Here is a 21130-nt window from a genome sequence, read left to right as displayed (position 1 = left end):
CATTGGCATATACTTCATAACTTGTATCCCATGGCTATGGCATATACTTCATAACTTGTATCCCATTGGCATGCTATGGCATATATACTTCATAACTTGTATCCCATATGCTATGGCATATATACTTCATAACTTGTATCCCATTGGTATGCTATGGCATATATACTTCATAACTTGTATCCCATTGGTATGCTATGGCATATATACTTCATAACTTGTATCCCATTGGCATGCTATGGCATATATACTTCATAACTTGTATCCCATTGGCATGCTATGGCATATATACTTATGGCATATATACTTCATAACTTGTATCCCATTGGTATGCTATGGCATATATACTTCATAACTTGTATCCCATTGGCATGCTATGGCATATATACTTCATAACTTGTATCCCATTGGTATGCTATGGCATATATACTTCATAACTTGTATCCCATTGGTATGCTATGGCATATATACTTCATAACTTGTATCCCATTGGTATGCTATGGCATATATACTTCATAACTTGTATCCCATTGGTATGCTATGGCATATATACTCCATAACTCACTGAAAGGGCTAAGGTTTCAAATCAAGTTTACATTAGCAAGTGCTCAATACCAATGTTTACTATGCTTTACATGTATATTTTTTATACATCCACAAATAAACCGTCTTTATCATCCAAAACTGTGTTCCACAGGAGATATCGCTTGTGTGAGATCAAACGATATCTCCTAGGAGATATCGTTTTGACAGTAGATTTGACAGCAGTACCGTGTTCAGAGAAGTACACTTTTCATTGAAAATTAATGAAGAGTGATTTTGGATGATAAATAGAATCTCACCTTCGTATCTTCTGATATCAAATATATCAACACTCTTTGATAAAAGTTAAAATATCATCTGCAAGCCTCGGATATTTGTAACTTTATCAACTCGTGTTGATATAATTGATATCAGAAGACACTATGGTGAGATTCTCTATTTAAACATGACCTGAAACTACTCACACTTCTTGCATCTGTAATGCTGCGGGAGACATGGCCATGAACATGGCGAGTCCTCGTAGTGAAGCCTCGGTATAAGGACACCCCTGACACGCCCAGCAGAGCTGCTACAGACTTGATTTCTGGATCAGATAATTTCATCACTGAACAAACTTTTATTGATCTGATCTGTTTTGGCATTGAATAATATGAATTTAATCTATCAGTAGGTCTTGACAAGGCTGTAACATATCAGTATTTAGTGGAATTTGTGATCTTAGTATATTTTCAACTTACTGAAAATGTCATGTGAACAGGCTTAACTGACGTTTTCCACACCACAAAGGAAAATAGTGGAGAACTGAAATCTAAATTATGAGGTGAGGTGAGGTGAGGTGAGGTGAAATTGGGTTTAACGTCGTGCTTGAGAATATTTCGCTCATATGACGACGTGCATGCGTGTGTGTGTGTGTATGTGCGGCTGCTTGTAATAGCCCAGACTTAAGGTGGTTTAATAGTGCTAGCCCACTGAGATACCATGCCGCAGTGAAGCATGAATACCCCACTCAGACACATTATACTGACTCCGAGCCGACCAGTCCTTGTTGTACCCAGTAATGCCAAGTGCGTGATCGAACCCGCGACTCTAAATTATGAAATTGCTACTACATAAATACAGATCATCAGTTTCGTTTCATTACTGTATTTTATGCTTTGCAAATACCAAACACTAACCAACTGCTTTTGAACTTATAGGTCTGGTTATACACAACAAGATCTATGATAGACAGTAAAGTTTTAGTGAACTCAGATGATTCTTATAAACAATTTACATTAATCTTTTGTGATAATCCTTTGATTCATGTTTTGTGTTTACACTAAACAGTACGCCCCATCAAGCTCTCACATCAGGCTGAAAATAATTAACAGGAATAGTGGAGAGAGTTGTCAGACACTGTTTCACAACACACAACCTATGGATATAATAAATCAATTCCAACAGTGTCTTGGTGTTCACTATAGCAATATGTTTCACTTTCACCAACAGTAATGATCTAGAAGGTGTAGTTCCTGGACCAGGATCTGGAATGAGAGTGAGTGAGTGAGTGAGTTTTGTTTTATGCCGCTTTTAGCAATATTCCAGAAATGGGCTTCACACATTGTACCCATGTGGGTAATCAAACCCAGGTCTTCGGCGTGACAAGCGAAAGCTTTAACCACCAGGTTACCCCACCGCCCTACCAGGATCTGGAAACACATCAACCTACTCACCATCGTTCCCTACAACCTCCAGCTCCATCCCTGGACTCTCCACAAACTCCACATTCCCCAGCAACAAGATGGCCGCCAACACCCTCAGTATGTCCATTACAGGGATTCCAAGCATTGACAAGGACGACTGAAGGAAGAGACATCTTTTAGGAATGAGTACTTCATGGCAATGACACCTCATTCATTCTTCCTGACATTCAGCAAAGCATTAAGCATGTATATTAAAAGCAAGTGTCCCCTTCACCAAAACTGAACTTAATATTTCCAAATGTATATAATGCCTAAACTAGCTTATGTTTAATACCGAATGACATAGTTCTGACTGAACAATCAAGCTGAATTATCTTCATACAATTAATGAGGCTTCATTGGAGTGTATGCTTATTGTCCATCTCACCTTCCATACATCAAATCTGTGCATATCGTCTGTCACGTTCTGTTGGAGGTTACCACAGCTGAGGTAGCGCAGGTTGTGGAGGGAGTACCCCTTTAAATGTAGCTTCACTGAAATGGATACATTATAGCAGTGATATAGGTAGATATATACACTGCTGCCACATGTTAATATGATAATATACTCCAACCAATCCACTTTATACAACAGGTACATCGAGAAACACACAGGTGGACTGTGGAGTCATATCAAGAGTGAGTGAGTGAGTGAGTGTGATTTTACTAGCAATACTCCAACAATATCACAGCGGGAAACACCAGAAATAGGCTTCACACATTGTACCCATGTGGGGATCGAACCTGGATCTTCAGCGTGACAAGCACACGCTTTAACCACTAGGCTACCCCACCGTCCCTGTCATATCAAGAAATATATTTACAAACAACTGTTTCAAACTGTTTCTCACAAGTGAAAGTTTTTCATTCTATCTTTCAACCATTCTGGACAACCATGAATATCTCTGTTACATGCAGAACAAATCACAATGAACATTTGTTTATCAAATCTAGTACCTCTTTCTTCATCAGATAATCCAGCCAGCATCTGGTAGAATATGTGGTAGTTTTTCTCCCTCCGAGGAACATAGGTCACTCGACCCTGAAACAAAGTTACAAAGAAAGACAAGTTATATAAACAATACAGAGAAAATACTTGAACAATACTTGAATACTTGATTGTTGTTTAACACTGCACTCAGCAATATTCAAGCTATATGCCGGTGGTCTGTAAATAATCGTGTCTTGACGAGACAATCCAGTGATCAACATCATACGCATCGATCTATGCAATTGGGGTACGATGACATGTGTCAACCAAGTCATTGAGTCTAACCACCCAATTCTGTTAGTCGCCTCTTTTACAAGCATGGGTTGCTGAAGACCAATTCTAACCCAAATTCTTCACGGGTCAAAAGAGTTAATGACCCATCATGAGCAAATGTTTAAAACAAAATAGTCAGCACATTTCCAACTTCATCACTACAAGCCGTCAACCAGTGGTTGAAAACATGAGCAACCATCCATATTTACCAGCACAATAACACAGCAAACCTGGTCACACACTGCAACTATATATTGTGTTGTTAGCTGGCTACAGAAACGCCGGCCTCTGTAGATCATGGATAATGGCAAGAAAAGAGACCAGGGATGGAAATAACTTTAAAATTGCTAGTGTACTCCGGTACAGTGGCACATGTAAAATCACTTGCCCTGATCATTTTTCCACTTTACCGTCCGTTTTCTTGTTGATTTTTCAAATAAACAACATAATTTACATTGGAAAGTCAACTGGACACCGGTACAGTGTGATATACAAATTTGCTTGCCCGACAGAAAAAAACACTGGACTCTGACGTCGGGCAATGTGTTATTTCCACCCCTGGAGACAATGTATATGTCTTACCTGGTCTACGTACAGACCATGAATCTTGGTTCTGTATATCACACAGTCGGAGGTCAAGTTCTCCAAGTACATTCCCTGCAACATATTCAAGGGATATTCAATACAGACCATTCACATATGAGTTGTATATACACCTGGAACAAGGTGAAGCACTGCCTACTATTTATTATCCATATAGTTCTAAGACATTTATTGAAAATGTATCCTTTTCCGATTGTGACAGAAGACATTAATTTCATTACAAAGCAATGCTCTCATTGAAATTCAGAAACCAAAATGCATTATGTAATGAAATGTTTTGTAAGTGTTCCTTGACCAAAGTTATTGGGCTACCCCTTCAGTGGCTTCCTCTGATCTGTCTCTTAATATTACATAACATGACCTTGAACTTGCAACGATCTAGAGGAACATACAGTGTTCTTGTCTAACTGCTTAATACGTATTGGCGATATCATTGGCAAATATCAAAATGAGATCAAATATAGATACTTCAATTCTTTACATGCAATTTTGGGATATATGATAATAACGACTATACAAAAACGTGTGCTGTATACTCACAATGCGTGTGCTGTCAGTGTTGCACGTTGTCTCAGCTGATCCCAGTGATCGGAGAACTGTCATGGCCGCCATTAGGTGTCTGAACATGTCTGTCTTCGTGCCCCCGCCTGACCGCTCGTACAACAGCCGCAGGATGTGCATGGTGCAGTGAGTCTTCCCACTCCCACTCTCACCACTGGTGTAAAACACAACATCGGTCTAGACTTCCACGAAATACACACAAGAGGAAACAGGTAGCCAAGTGGTCTAGGGTTCCACAATTCCACAGAGATGCATTCCTCAGTAGGAATCCTAGACATTTCTCTATGAAGATTCTTAGCTTATCGACACACAACCCATTTTCATTGGCTTCAGATTTACAATTCCAAAGAAGACTCACAAAAACAAAGTACCAGAATTAGTACTCCGCTTAGAAAGAGTAATTCCAAACATAACATTTGTTAGACAAAGTTCAAAGTGAACCCACTCACTCATGTTTCCATCATTACACTAATTTGTTTCAGACATACTGAAATCAATATGAGTGATGTTTCAGAAGACCTCTGACACAATGCAAACAGACTTAAGAAATGTGACAAAGCCTGTTATTGCTGAACAAACTTTAGAACAAGTCATGGCCTTACAGTTAAACCCAGGATCTGAATAATCTTTGCAGCAGCAACAACAGCAGGGGGCAGTTGGTAGTGTATTTGCTTGCTACTGACCATTTGTACCAGAATCTGAGATGGACATCTGAGCAGTTGACGACAACAATCCTTCACAATCAAGATGCACTGCATATATGAACATGGAAAGCCTGATGTTCCTAAAGAGCATTCAAGTATAATAATTTGGCTGTGTACAATCTACCTGAGCACGATGAGTTGTGAGTGCCCCGAGTCGATGTGTTGTGACAGGGCAGTGTTGACCAGCCCCTGCAACTGATGCCCAGCTTGGTGACAGTCCTGTAGGACCATGGGTGATGGGACATGGTGGAACGGGTTCAGGCATATCAGAGTGGGCCCAACACTTGTCTGCAACAGGAGTGAGTGAGAATAGTGAGTGAGTATAGTTTTACGCCACACTCAGCAATATTACATCTATATGGCAGCGGTCTGTAAAAAATCGAGTCTGGACCAAACAATCAAGTGATCAATGAGCATCGATCTGCGCAATTGGGAACCGATAACATGTTTAGAACCTGGCAGGAAGACACCTGACAATGCAGGGGTAATATTGCACTACGTCTCACCTGGTACTGTTGGCTGTAGAACCTGGCCTGTAGACACCTGACAATGCTGGGGTAATATTGCACTACGTCTCACCTGGTACTGTTGGCTGTAGAACCTGGCCTGTAGACACCTGACAATGCAGGGGTATATTGCACTATGTCTCACCTGGTACTGTTGGCTGTAGAACCTGGCCTGTAGACACCTGACAATGCTGGGGTAATATCGCACTACGTCTCACCTGGTACTGCTGGCTGTAGAACCTGGACTGTAGATACCTGACAATGTTGGGGTAATATTGCACTACGTCTCACCTGGTACTGCTGGCTGTAGAACCAGGCAGGAAGACACCTGACAATGTTGGGGTAATATTGCACTACGTCTCACCTGGTACTGTTTGCTGTAGAACCAGGCAGGAAGACACCTGACAATGTTGGGGTAATATTGTACTACGTCTCACCTGGTACTGCTGGCTGTAGAACCTGGCCTGTAGATACCTGACAATGTTGGGGTAATATTGCACTACGTCTCACCTGGTACTGTTTGCTGTAGAACCAGGCAGGAAGACACCTGACAATGCTGGGGTAATATTGCACTACGTCTCACCTGGTACTGCTGGCTGTAGAACCTGGCCTGTAGATACCTGACAATGTTGGGGTAATATTGCACTACGTCTCACCTGGTACTGCTGGCTGTAGAACCTGGCCTGTAGATACCTGACAATGTTGGGGTAATATTGCACTACGTCTCACCTGGTACTGTTTGCTGTAGAACCAGGCATGAAGACACCTGAGAATGCTGGGGTAATATTGCACTACGTCTCACCTGGTACTGTTGGCTGTAGAACCTGGCCTGTAGATACCTGACAATGTTGGGGTAATATTGCACTACGTCTCACCTGGTACTGCTGGCTGTAGAACCTGGCCTGTAGACATCTGACAATGCTGGGGTAATATTGCACTACGTCTCACCTGGTACTGCTGGCTGTAGAAACCTGGCCTGTAGATACCTGACAATGTTGGGGTAATATTGCATTATGTCTCACCTGGTACTGTTGGCTGTAGAACCTGGCCTGTAGATACCTGACAATGTTGGGGTAATATTGCATTATGTCTCACCTGGTACTGTTGGCTGTAGAACCTGGCCTGTAGATACCTGACAATGCAGGGGTATATTGCACTACGTCTCACCTGGTACTGCTGGCTGTAGAACCTGGCCTGTAGACACCTGACAATGTTTGGGTAATATTGCACTACGTCTCACCTGGTACTGTTGGCTGTAGAACCTGGCCTGTAGATACCTGACAATGTTGGGGTAATATTGCACTACGTCTCACCTGGTACTGTTTGCTGTAGAACCAGGCAGGAAGACACCTGACAATGCTGGGGTAATATTGCACTATGTCTCACCTGGTACTGCTGGCTGTAGAACCTGGCCTGTAGACACCTGACAATGCTGGGGTAATATTGCACTACGTCTCACCTGGTACTGCTGGCTGTAGAACCTGGCCTGTAGACACCTGACAATGCTGAGGTAATATTGCACTACGTCTCACCTGGTACTGCTGGCTGTAGAACCTGGCCTGTAAACACCTGACAATGCTGGGGTAATATTGCACTACGTCTCACCTGGTACTGCTGGCTGTAGAACCTGGCCTGTAGACACCTGACAATGCTGGGGTAATATTGCACTACGTCTCACCTGGTACTGCTGGCTGTAGAACCTGGCCTGCAGACATCTGACAATGCTGTCCTCTGTAAGTGGACCAACCAGGTGAGTCAGATCATCCACTCGCATCCCACTCATTATGGATAACTACAGCTGGCCTACAAATACACAACAGGTAGGGTCAGTGGTATCAGTGCATCAGTTAGTTCTGTAGCTCACCTCATTATGGATAACTACAGCTGGCCTACAAATACACAACAGGTAGGGTCAGTGGTATCAGTGCATCAATTAGTTCTGTAGCTCACCTCATTATGGATAACTACAGTTGGCCTACAAATACAGAACAAGTAGCGTCAGTGGTATCAATACATCAATTAGTTCTGTAGCTCACCTCATTATGGATAACTACAGTTGGCCTACAAATACACAACAGGTAGGGTCAGTGGTATCAGTGCATCAATTAGTGCTGTAGCTCACCTCATTATGGATAACTACAGCTGGCCTACAAATACACAACAGGTAGGGTCAGTGGTATCAGTGCATCAATTAGTGCTGTAGCTCACCTCATTATGGATAACTACAGTTGGCCTACAAATACACAACAGGTAGGGTCAGTGGTATCAGTGCATCAATTAGTGCTGTAGCTCACCTCATTATGGATAACTACAGCTGGCCTACAAATACACAACAGGTAGGGTCAGTGGTATCAGTGCATCAATTAGTTCTGTAGCTCACTTTCAGAGACTGAATATTGTTTCGATGAAGAATAAGTGAGTGAGTTTAGTTTTATGTACCCATGTGGAGAATCGAACCTGGGTCTCCTGCGAGATGAGTGAATGTTGTAACCACTAGGCTACCCCACCACCCATTCAATGAGGAGAAACATAGTTTGGGGGAATTAACTGCTGATGCAATTAAAATAGCTAACATTCTATGACAATGATGATATATGTTTCTTAATGTAATTAGTATCACCAATGCTGTAAATGGCTTTAATCTACCACTTAAATATTGAATAATGAGCCATATATTCTTCATTATTATTGTGATACTTATTTTGAGGGCAACCCTACACATATTGTTTAGTTCCAGCCAGAACTAAATACAGAACTAACGGGATCGGGTGGTCAGGCTTGCTGACATGGTTCACACATGTCATCGCATCCCAATTGAGTAGATCGATGCTCATGCTGTTGATCCCTGGATTGTCTGGTCAAGACTTAATTATTTACAGACCACCACCAGCTAGAATATTGCTGAGTGCGGCGTAAAACTAAACCCACTCACTCACTCAATACAGAACTAAGCAACCAGTCATTAATTACAGTGATGGGTTAAGAGGATTTTAATGCAATTAAGTACTAATGCACTAATTGTATGGAAAATGACGACCCTCCCCATGGCCTTTACAATTTTTCAGGATGCTCACTGAAAACACAAAGCAGTTTATATTTTATTACAAAAAATCATTAGCTTGGACTTAATGGAGCATGGATAAGGTAAAGCAGCAATTAGGAGCATGAACAAAGATTGATCCCATCAGGGGACAATGACACATCGTTGCAGTGCTTGGTCACTTATGCATGAATCCTTTTTCCCCCTGTTGTTTCAACATTACCCTTGCACCATATTCATGCTCTTGGGTTTTACCAAATTGGTAAACACCTAAAATCTTCGTGACCAAGAATCTCCTGGAGATTCCAGCTGAAAGGAATATCACCATTTTCACTTACAGTTGTCTTGGCATGGCATTCCTGACATAATATCATATCATTACCTTCTCATGCTTATTCTATGATAAACCGTGTGTGAACTGTAAACATGCAGACACTAACTGTAAACACTCCTACCAAGCTGTACGGACTGCACCAACGACCCGGCCTAATCTGTGCAACCAGATCCACATTCCCGTCTTATCACTTTAACTCAGGAATTAAGATAAGGACAGATCACCAGTGCATGTATTCAGCCTGGAATCAGTTACAGGATACTATTATGGCCTTTATTAACACACTATGGCAGAAAGATGATCCTATCAAAGGACTAGGTAAGATAATGATCCAGTTTGGCCCCCCTGGTTGTGCATTATTATGGAGCTAAACTTTGAGAAAATGATATGAAAGCTGTGTTGCCTTGAATTGGAACTTAACTTTGTAGATGTACAGATCTGGCAAAATGAGTCACAAATAACATTTCGAAGGTTTTCATCATGCTTATGAAAGAAGCTATTTAAAGTTTATGAAATGAGGAAGTATTTTGCCTAAGCTGATCTTTCTAGAAGTAGGTAAAAACAGAACAAGTATGTTGTGAAATGATCTTTGGTCATTCATGTTTAGGTCTGATCTTGAAGTCTAAACATTAGCCTTTATCATACAATTTAGTCATTAGATACTTGATCATGCTTGAAGTAGAAACTTGTAAAGCGAGGAAACCAGTGGTGTCAACCTTTTGAACTAATATTTTTCCTTCCAATATGACAAAATTTTCTGTAACTTTAAATATTACATTTTCAGAAGACTTGAAAGGACCCATATTCTTCTACATCCAATTAACTGACAATACTAAACACCTTCATCATAACAGTACACAAGATCATTCTATCAGAATGAATCTATTTTAACACGGAGTCTACAATTAACGCTGAAGGGGTTGTTGCTGGCACTGGTAATATAGATATGTACTCCAACATACCCTAGACAAAACCAGAGTGAGTGAGTGAGTTTAGTTTTACGCAGCACTCAGCAATATTCCAGCTATATGGCGGCAGTCTGTAAATAATCGAGTCTGGACCAGACAATGCAGTGATCAACAGCATGAGCATCAACCGACAAAATCAGAATACAGAAATATACCCTAGACCGAGTCCATTCTGCATTGTGCCATTTTCTTGATTGGAACTGATGTTGTATTAAATACATTTGATTGTGTTATATAGGAAACGAGCATGTACACAGTAACGAATATTTCACGATGCACAATACCACTCGCAAACAGGGAAACAACTACATACAGTTTTGGTTTTGGGTTGCAGAATATGGATTCAGCCCCCGTTTAGAGTACTGGGTATGTCTCTATATTTTGACTCAGGGTACATTTCTGTTTACAGAAATGTTCTTGGGGTACATATTTGTAGTACCTGTGCTGCAACAACCCCTTCAGCACAATTAACATACTTTAAGCCAGTCACACAGGATGAATGAATCCAGTCACATGTCAAACGCATTTATTTGAACAGTTTCTTCAAAGAAAGTTTGGCACACCCCTCTGACAGGCTTATCACCTGAGAGTGCGATATCCAAAAACTGTAGAACAGAGGCCGATGTTGAATAAAGATTACATAGTTTCTTTGTATTGTGGAAATCGGACACCCCCAACCAGGAAACTGACTACAAAGAAAGTTTTCACTTTTGAAATGAGAGTGAGATGACGAATGCCTTTGGCTCGTGGCACTCACTGGCTAAACAAACTCATATTGTCATATACACCAAGCTGAGCGTTATCTTCCACTGTAGGTCCAAGATAGTTCAACTGCCAATTATTTTGGCGTGGAGACTTGTTCAGAGAATGATAGTCATCCTGCAGGAAATGTCAGTAAAAATTCTCAAATGTCTTTGCTGGGATGACTTATTTATCAGTGATGACAATACCAATAAAATGGAAGAGCCACGTTAAATATTTTTATCAATTTCAGAAATATGAACTTCTAAAACACATAATTTTAAATGTCAAAATTCTTTCTCAATCTGCATGCTTAGGGCAATTATTTTGGTACTTTACTCGATAAATCTCTGTCACAATTTATTTTTTTTTATTACAAAATGAGTAAGAAATTACATTCATCTTCTATTCATGAAATGGCTGGTTACAGATTTAATATAATCTCTTATTTCTTACTTCTCCAATATCCCTGTCACTTTCCATTCATAGTTTTATGACAACCCGAAGTGAACTGAACATGAGCATTGCCATGTTTCAAACAATTCACAATGTTGCCATATGGTTTAACACCAAAAATAGATTTAAACCACAAATATCAAATGCTTTAGTGCCCTTTAACAATTCAGAATGTCAATCTTTTTCATACAAAACTTCTACTTTTATACATTTCGTTTTGCACCATGTGTTTCTTGCCATCTGTATCCATTAACCCTTAATCCTTAATGCCAACTTTGACAACCAATACTTTGTATTCATATTACTATATAAGCATACTTGACATAATTATCATTAAATATTTTCAATAACAAACAGATAAAACAGTAATATCAACATCATTCAGAAACATAATAAAGTTATTACAGAACATGTACAACCTGTCCTCAAGCAACTACCATAAAGCAATTAAATAAACCATGTATGATTATTGTAATTACATGATCGCAAATTAAACCAAGAACGTAGCCATCAACTCCCCCAAGTAAAGCATCATCACACAGCCAAGGTAAACAAACATAAGCAGCATAACTGACAATGACTGGCTTGTTGCTAATATCAAACTTCACACAATTCAACTGATATACACTTATACACTTACATTCCCATGCTCCCAAATTACTATAATTATAAGTCCAGCAATATGAGAATAATAATCTAGGTCAGGAGCCTTATCATTGCTATTACTGCTTTACACAGATCTATATCATTACTTACTGCAGTCATACCCTGGGGCTCACATACTTATGTACTTATGTACTACTTTAACATAGCGACTGGTAGTGGGAGTGGCACTTACAAGCATGTGAAAAAGAAAATATTAACTTCAATACATGAAGAACATATGGACAATAGAATGGGTCTGTTATAATTACATATGAATTCATGAAGAGCTAATGGATATTTTACGTTGATAATTCGAGAAATATTTAGGGTGAGTTTCACACAGGCTGCTGTGAGTTATTGGCGAGCGTGGGATAGAACCTTTGCCTTTGTGACATTCAGTGCTGACACTTCTTCCCATATACCTGATTAGATGGTACGTGTGTGCGTGCATGCGTGGGTGCATGTGTGTGTGTTCAAAATGGGGGAATACATAGATATATAGTTCTTAGGTCTGGTCTTAGTGTAGTCACTAGGGCTGGATAAAAAGATGGATATCACTGCTAGGAGTGAGTGAGTGAGTTAAAATCTAAAGTCACTTTGGCAATATTTCAGCCATATCGTGACTAAAACAACATATATATTAACAATAATTAAAGATAGAGTATAAAATCCTGTCAACGAAGGACATTAAAACAACTAGAATATCACAGATATAAATGTAAAACTAGTAATTAAATCTAAAACATGTTAACTATAGAGGACAACACAATATAGAAATAGGCTATAGATCACCATCAACTGAAGGTAGTTCATCATACTAGGGACTCACTGCTAGGAACAATTATTAATGATAACTTTTCTGATAAAATGAAGTTTTAATTTACTCACTCAGACCACAAAGTTCGGCCTTTATTCAGGGGCTGCTTCTAAACTATGTTCAGGCTGCTGTTTTGCTAGTAATCCATGCATTTCTTTATTTGCAAATTGCTCAGATTACTTCCTTCATATTTATCATACATGATTGATATTGTATAGATTATTGATCTCCATGATTGATATCGATGGCCGCACCTACAGTCACTGTCAGTTCGTTCAATCCAAAAGAGAAAAAAAGTGAAGAATGACTCACCAAAGTTATCACATCCAAAATCACATGCTGTATCTATCCTCTTGCTCAGTTATCCAACATCCGTTATCTCTGACTCCCGTAAGTCTTTCCTTGTATTCATTGTCCAAGATTACAGCTGGAATAAAAAGGACAGGTGAGTGAGGGAGGTGGGTTCAGCTCCACTTTACATTTCGTTTTGTTTGTTGTTAAATGCTGCACTAGATTGTAGCGATCTGTAAATAATAAAGTCTGGACCAGACAATATAGTGATCAACAGCATGAGCATTGATCCTTGCAATTTTGATACGATGAAATGTGTCAACCAAGTCAGTGAGCCTGACCATCCTAACCTGTTAGTTGCCACTTAAACAAGCATGGGTTTCTGAGGACCAGTTCTAACCCGAATCTTCACGGGTGCACCACTTTGAACAGCGTGTCAGTTGTATCTTAACAACGTAGATCGAAAGCCTGACGTGACAAGGATTAAATATTTAGTCACTTGAAAACCCTCACCCCTTGAAGGCCATCAGGGATATGGCCTCTGTGTGTATGAGGGTACAGGAAGTGTAATATTGTACCCATGCACACACAAATTTAAGTAATAACAAAAAGTCATTACACTATAAGTCATGTGGCATGCAAACAAGTATAGCTTTAATGACATATATTACATATATTACATGTTACCTTTAACTGACAGTTTTATACTGACAAGAACTAATCTCAATGTGCTGTGTTGATGGTTGCACATGTGAAAGTTTGAAAACCACATCTACAATCAAGATAATATCTGCTAAACCAGTGATATGATATAAAATCAGTAAAACTTGAGGAAACCGGGATCTCCATGTACGTGCCTTGAACTTCAAAACCTTTGCTGTGAGTCTAATGGACTTTCAAACAGACAGACCCAGGTAAACCCCTGGGGTATTAAACTTTGATAGAAATAGAATATCAAATCCAACAGAATATCAACAGAAGACATCTAAGGATGAGCATGTGGATTCAAACTCATGTCTATGGAGTGAGCACTTTACCCACTGAGCCACACATCGCTCAAGTAAACCATACGGTATGTCGTGACAATGTCTTCCGAGCTGACACACATCATATGAGATAATCTCATTGTACCATGAGCTTCTCAGCATCTTACCCAGTTCATCACATAGTACATACAACAGTGCACAATAGTGACTTCTTCAGAAGCCTAGCACAAACCAGATGTATCAATGTTTAAGGCTATTCCACGTATGTTTTCTATACCAGTACAGAACCATTTACCCAACAAAAATCATATATTTTCCAAGCATTAAATGCAAATTATTGATCAATGATAAGTTGAACCAAACAGGACATTAACCGTTCAGCTTTCATATACTCATCAAAAATATAATTAATTCCATAATGCTTTGTGACATATTTATTTGTAATGACTTAAATTTCAGTAGAAAAATTGTATTATTCTAAGATACTATCTACCAAAATATGGTACAGCAAAATGTTCAGAAAAGGTTACACATTATCAAATATAACACAATGCATTGACTTTAACAGTAAACATTTGTTTAAAAAAAAGAAGTTAAGTTTTCCCTCTCTATCAATATCTTCAATTTGCAAAAGTTTAGAAATAAAAATCAAACGAAAAAGTACCTGTCCGTAAGTTTGAACACCTTCGAGATGACTGTATCACTTGTGGAAGCAACGTCAACAGCACAAAGAACAAGTTGGTGAAAACAAACCCACAAATGTTCCTTTCAGTGGTATCCGATTACACGTCAGAAAGAAAACCTCACCTGACACTGTCAATGTACACGTTAGATCAAGCCTGCTAGCACCTCACTCACTGCTCGTAAATATCCGATCCTCACAATGGAACTCTGTAATTAAGTTTTCCCAATACAGCCCAACTACACCAAAATGTGGCAGGAACACATTAAAGGAAAACTCCGTTCCGTGCAAGGTGTAGAGTTAATTGCTTGGTACAAAATGATTTCTCCATACTCCTGTTGTCGAACAGCATTCGATAACCATTGGCTTAAATCCTTTCAAGAATGTTGTCAAACATGCATTGATGGCCGTCTGATAACCTTGTCAAATAAACCTTGTCTAGGATACAGGGTATAAAATCCTGTATCTGTCCCAGTGTCAACCAAGACCTTTGTATACCATACCGGTGACCACCTGTAGCTGCTAATGCTCTCCTGTCCACTTCATAGCACCTTTGTATAACACATAGCTGAAGAATATCATCTTGTATCGCATGACAATATCCCATTCATGGTTCTCTCCATACTAGTACACTCTCTTGTATATTTCTCCATCACAAAATGAAAACATAACCTTCGTAAGTTTACCACTTGTCAGAGGTAGTAATTTATTGTAGAAGCTCAGTGGACGAACAATATACACCAGACGGGTAATTCACCAAACTGACCACTCCACTGAATAGGTGCGACCAATAAAACGCTCACTTGAGGTATGTCCACTTAGTGTCCACTACCAAGCTTCACTGACCCCATTATTGATGCAGTGCATTAGCTAGAGTATAACAGGTTTATGTGGGTTATCCCACATGGGCTTATTGTCAGCCAAGACATGGGCTTCTTAGTAATAGATTAACATGTGAAACATTGTGTAAAACTCAAGTTGTGCCTTCAGGCAAAGACATTAACAATGCTTGTTGGTCTTTTCCTTAATACTGACAGGTCTGGGTACCAACCCTAATCAGTAAGGATAATTCACGTATAAATTTGTGTACAGTATGAAAATACCTTCTGAATTTGTACCTGAATGTATCACTAAGCTATGTAAATACATCAATATTTTGAGACTGGTATCTGGTCTTCCAGATGGTCCTCAATTGAATCAATTGAATGCCGGCAGCTTGAAGGCCACTGCAAATTAATTACAATTTTTGGGGTGATTTTCAAATTTCAGCCAATCCAGAAATAAGGAATTTAGAAAAAGGTTCTTAAAGACTAGATTTCTTTTTTTGAAGAATGGCTACTTGCTGTGAGAGAATGTTTTGTTTTTTTGAAGAATGGCTACTTGCTGTGAGAGAATGTTTTGTATTTTAACCAACAAGAAACTCCTCCTGTAACATCAACATTAACCTTCTAGAGTCCTACAGGCAGCTTGGTTGTATACTCCTAAGGGAGCTGAGAAATAAACCCCACTGATCCACTGACCAATGTAATCAAAACATAGGTCGGACTGGTCCATGGGTGTTCATGCTGAATTATAAATAGAGTGAGTGCAGGGATTTACGGGACGCGAATTCCTGCGTCCTATGCACATGAAACTTGACAATGGATGCAACGAAATTTATTAGTGCATCCACAGGGACGTAGAAAAAATCCAAATATTTCTTGTACAAATTTCGATCAAGTAGCAATAAGTTATCACTGAGTCTGCTACTAGCAGGGTTATGGTATCATTTGCAATTTGATTACTGTAACAATGTGATGATCATGATACACAATACAATAACAGTCGTGAATTACAATAATATTACAAATAATAATAATAATATTATAATAATAGTATTAATAATAATATTTAAGTGTCTGGGACCCCCATTTTGTAGGACCTCTGAAAATTAAGAGTATGAGTCCCAGGGACCCTCAAATACAGGACTCAAGGTAAATCCCTGTCAGTGAGTTTAGTTTTACGCCGCTTTTAGCAATATTCCAGCAATATCATGGTAGGGACACCAGAAATGGGCTTCACACATTGTACTCATGTGGGGAAAAGAACCCAGGTCTTTGGCTTGATGAGCAAACACTTTAACTACTAGGCTACCCCACTGCCCCCAATATAAATAGACTTATTATTAACATGACTTTACACATAGAGGTTAATAGTTTTTCATAGGTGGGGGACCACCTCCGTGGTGTAGTGGTTAGAGCGTCTGCCCGGAGAGCGGAAGGTTATGGTTCGATCTCCGACCGCGTCATACCAAAAGACGTTAAAATATGGTACTTGTTGGTCCCTGCCTGACGCTCAGCATTAATGGGTACAACATGGACTGGTCAGCTCGGAGTCAATATAATGAGTCTGAGTGGGGTATTCATGCTTCACTGCAGCATGGTATCTCAGTGGGCTAGCACTATAAAACCAGCTTAAGTCTGGGCTAGTACAATCAGCTGCACATACACACACATGCACGTCGTCATATGAGCGAAATATTCTCAAGCACGACGCTAAACCCAATTTCACCTCACCTCATATGTTGGGAGACATTTCTGACAATCAATCATCAAGTGATATTAAAAGTTGTGGCTAAAGCTAATGGTTCATGCTGTCCATTAAGTTAATATGAGCAACAAATGTGGCATACAAACTGGATATGAAGTTTATGCTCATGAAACATCTACATGATACAAAGTAGCAGCATGTAAACCAATACATGTAGATGACGACAATGGATATGATGTACTGATGATGTCTATGAAGTATACTGCATTGATCATAATGGACCACAATATATAATGGCATCCCTGTTGTTTACTATGAGTGTTATTTTATGGTGTAGTCAGCAACACTTCAGCCATGACAGCTTCTGAATAATTGGACAATCACAGTCTACACTGTTGGACAATAATTCTATCTCTCTGGATCTCAAATCAGAGGAAGATCCGGGGGTAGAATAGGTCTTCAGCAACCCATGCTTGCCACAAAAGGCGACTTTGCTTGTCGTAAGAGGCGACTAACGGGATCGGGTGGTCAGGCTCGCTGACTTGGTTGACACATGCCATCGGTTCCCAATTGCGCAGATCGATGCTGATGCTGTTGATCACTGGATTGTCTGGTCCAGACTCGATTATTTACAGACTGTCGCCATATAGCTGGAACATTGCTGAGTGTCGCGTAAAACTAAATTCACTCACTCACTCAAATCAGAGGAATCTCTTTTCCCTTGGAATCAGCACAGGTTAGAGTCCCCCAAACACGTTTTTTGTTAATCAGATGCCGATATACATATTGTAAGAAATAGTGCTAAGTCCTTGTAGATCACATGCATATGCGGTGAGTGAGTGAGTGGGTGGGTGAGTGAGTGAGTGAGGGAGGGAGGGAGGGAGTGAACGCAGGTTTTCGTCATGACACACTAACACTGTAACCACAAGTCTATCCCACCATCCTGAATATGTATGTAATAGGTTATAATGTCAACAAAGACAAACATTTGAAAATGTTTAAGATGTGAACAAAGTATGTTGAGGAGAAACAGACTCTTCAGTTCCCTCAGGCTAGTCATTTCAAGAGAAGAATGTTTACAGAGGCAAATATGTCTTTTGAATTTAAAAGAATAGTCCAAACAAAGACAACATTCTAAATATTGATGAAAAAACACAACACTTGTAGAGCCCCATTACTTACTACCATATGAATTGTATTACATGCAGAAAAAAATGGCTGAAAAATGCCTGGACATGGTTGATTAGGTGTATGTAATCAACAACAGATTCAGATCTGTCATCTTCATTATTTACCATTTGTTTACTGGCAACAAACATCTGAAGAATTAAGCTTTAATGCTGGACTTTCAGTCATAAGTACCAGATAAGAAAACAAAGCTTAACAAAAAAATTAAGCATTTTATACATTATATTCTTGAGTTATTAAATATGATGATTTGTTAAATAACTGACCATTATTTAATATATACTAGGCTCACTCAAAACATATGTAAAACAAAACAAACTTACTGGTCTACAATAGGTGTTTTGACTGAAACAGCAGACAACCAATAGATCCTTTATCAAATGTAGGTACAGGAAGCTTTACTGTTTTTATTACTATCTGATGAATTCTTTTGTTAAACCTATGAGAATATAAGGCAACAAATTGTGGAGAGCTACTTGACATGATTTTCCCACGATTCTTATTCTATAAATAACAAAATATTCAACGTAATAAAGACAAATTCAACTAATCTTCAAATACATCAAAAGTTGACAAAGCCTTCTGTGTGTAATCACTCAGCCAAGTTCAAAGCTTTCAAGTGAAATGACAAACATAATCAAAATATTTCAATGAAATTAGCCATGTAGAACAGTTTGAAAATGGGATGCACCATGTTGTCTTTGTCATGGGTTGGACATTTTACGAACGATTCACGTACCTGTATTGGTGTCACAAACGTTCAAAGAACAAACTCTACTTTGGAGCCTGTCAAAATGATTTCGTTGATATAGTAACATTTTAGCTCATACATCACATCCAATATGTCAGAAATGAACGCACTTCTTTGTTTCAACAACCTCCCGTTTTGCGACAATCAGGTAAAGTACGACGGTAACGGTGATTGCCACGAAAACAAGGTACGATACAAGGCCTGGTACACAAGTAAGCAGTATGTATGGACATTCTGATAGTCCTCAGTGACAGTTTGCTTAGCGACAACTTTGATGTGTTTGATTCTGGCAACTTACCTTGAATCATATCGTATTAACTCAAGGAGACAGGTAACACGCATGATAACCACTAATTGCTTTTAGCCCGGGAACACCGTGTCAAGTTAACCCGTTGGTGTTCTTCTCGGTTGACTGAGCGTCTGACACACATGGCTTGGTCTGTTGTTGTGTTTGGCCACAGGTGCGCGGTAGTTATCTCCCCTTGGGTCAGTGGAGTGTGTGTGTGTGTGTGTGTGTGTGTGTGTGTGTGTGTGTGTGTGGGGATTAAATTGTTTTGAAATTAAAACCCCACCTGTTTCATGATTATTGTATGAGGCACCTTTTTACTATTATTCCCGATGGTATTATGTAAAAACAAAAATTTAATGATATCACAAAATGAACTATTCATATCAAGTACAGTTTCGATGAAATGATACCAAACACCAGTTACGTCATTAAATATGTATAGATATTACAGATCCGATTTTTTAAATATCAATAATACATTCATGATGTCCAAAATATATTCTGCGAAATTAAATCTGCTAGCTTGACTGAAATTCTGTGAACAACTACATAGAAATTCTAAAGCATATACATGTTTTACAAATTCCATTCAGAGATATCTAAAATTCATTTTGAGATGCATTATTATTGATTGTAGTTCAGTAACTCCGTCAATCTGTTCGACATAGGTGTTCAAATTCTGTAATGGTATTTCACATATTTCATTTTTTCTCACTAATCCAGCTTGTATATATCAGTATTATACTCAAGAGCATTTAATGTTAGTGTACATGTGTGTTATTGTCACGTGACATCATTGTGTTCAGACAAAACCAGTTTTAGTTTGATATTAATACGCAAATCACATGGACCGGGAATACGTGTGTTCCACTACCGATCTACAGATCTATGTTTAGTCTCTGAAATATATAATACTGACAGAAACAAATGTCCCAAAATAGCCATTTTGCTTTATGTTTAGCATTAAAGTAAGGGTTGGGGTAAAGGGGAAATAGGATGCTTCAGGAACTGTGAGACAGACTACCTATCGTTGTGTACATAATTGTCCAGGCACAACAAAAGTAAAACAGAGAACGTCATATTTTAAATTATCTCCCCCTAGTGTTCTGCTATGATATCATTAGGAACGTTCTCAAAGTGAATGAGTGAGTGAGAATGTTTTTTCTCCGCTTTTATCAATATTCTAGCAATATCACGGCGGAGGACACCAGAAATGTGTTCACACATTGTACCCATGTCGGGAATCGAACCCGGGTCTTCGGCGTGACGGGCGAACGCTTACGTTCTCAAAGATACCGAGACGATTACATGCTGAGGACATACATACGTAAGGAAATCCACAAAATAATAACACATGATTGGTTGGTTTGTTGTTTAACGCCGCACTCAGCAATATTACAACTGTCTGTAAATAATCGAGTCTGAAACAAACAAACCAATGATCAACATCACGAGCATCGTTCTACGCAAATGTCAACCAAGTCGGCGAGCCTGACCATCCGATCCCACTAGTC

The 21130-nt window shown here is 39.2% G+C and overlaps 1 protein-coding gene across 1 annotated transcript in view; it reads right to left on the bottom strand.

Annotated features, from left to right (window-relative positions):
- Positions 1-19724, bottom strand: part of LOC124289370 (unconventional myosin-IXb-like) — a 36025-nt gene extending 16301 nt beyond the window's left edge. Inside the window, exons 1-10 of the mRNA XM_046725988.1 lie at positions 19626-19724; positions 13213-13327; positions 7578-7702; positions 5518-5681; positions 4669-4843; positions 4108-4182; positions 3219-3303; positions 2650-2756; positions 2253-2379; positions 1005-1123 (exon numbers count right to left, since the gene is read on the bottom strand). Of these exons, the coding sequence (XP_046581944.1) occupies positions 1005-1123; positions 2253-2379; positions 2650-2756; positions 3219-3303; positions 4108-4182; positions 4669-4843; positions 5518-5681; positions 7578-7682 (957 nt within the window). The 5' untranslated portion in view covers positions 7683-7702; positions 13213-13327; positions 19626-19724. The remainder of the gene's footprint in view (positions 1-1004; positions 1124-2252; positions 2380-2649; positions 2757-3218; positions 3304-4107; positions 4183-4668; positions 4844-5517; positions 5682-7577; positions 7703-13212; positions 13328-19625) is intronic.
- Between the last annotated feature and the right edge of the window lie 1406 nt (positions 19725-21130).

This window comes from Haliotis rubra, unplaced genomic scaffold (genome assembly GCF_003918875.1).
Source record: "Haliotis rubra isolate DU_JTF1 unplaced genomic scaffold, ASM391887v1 Scf44, whole genome shotgun sequence".
In the NCBI taxonomy this organism is placed as follows: Eukaryota; Metazoa; Mollusca; class Gastropoda; order Lepetellida; family Haliotidae; genus Haliotis; species Haliotis rubra.
This window is presented reverse-complemented; position numbering and strand designations above follow the sequence as displayed.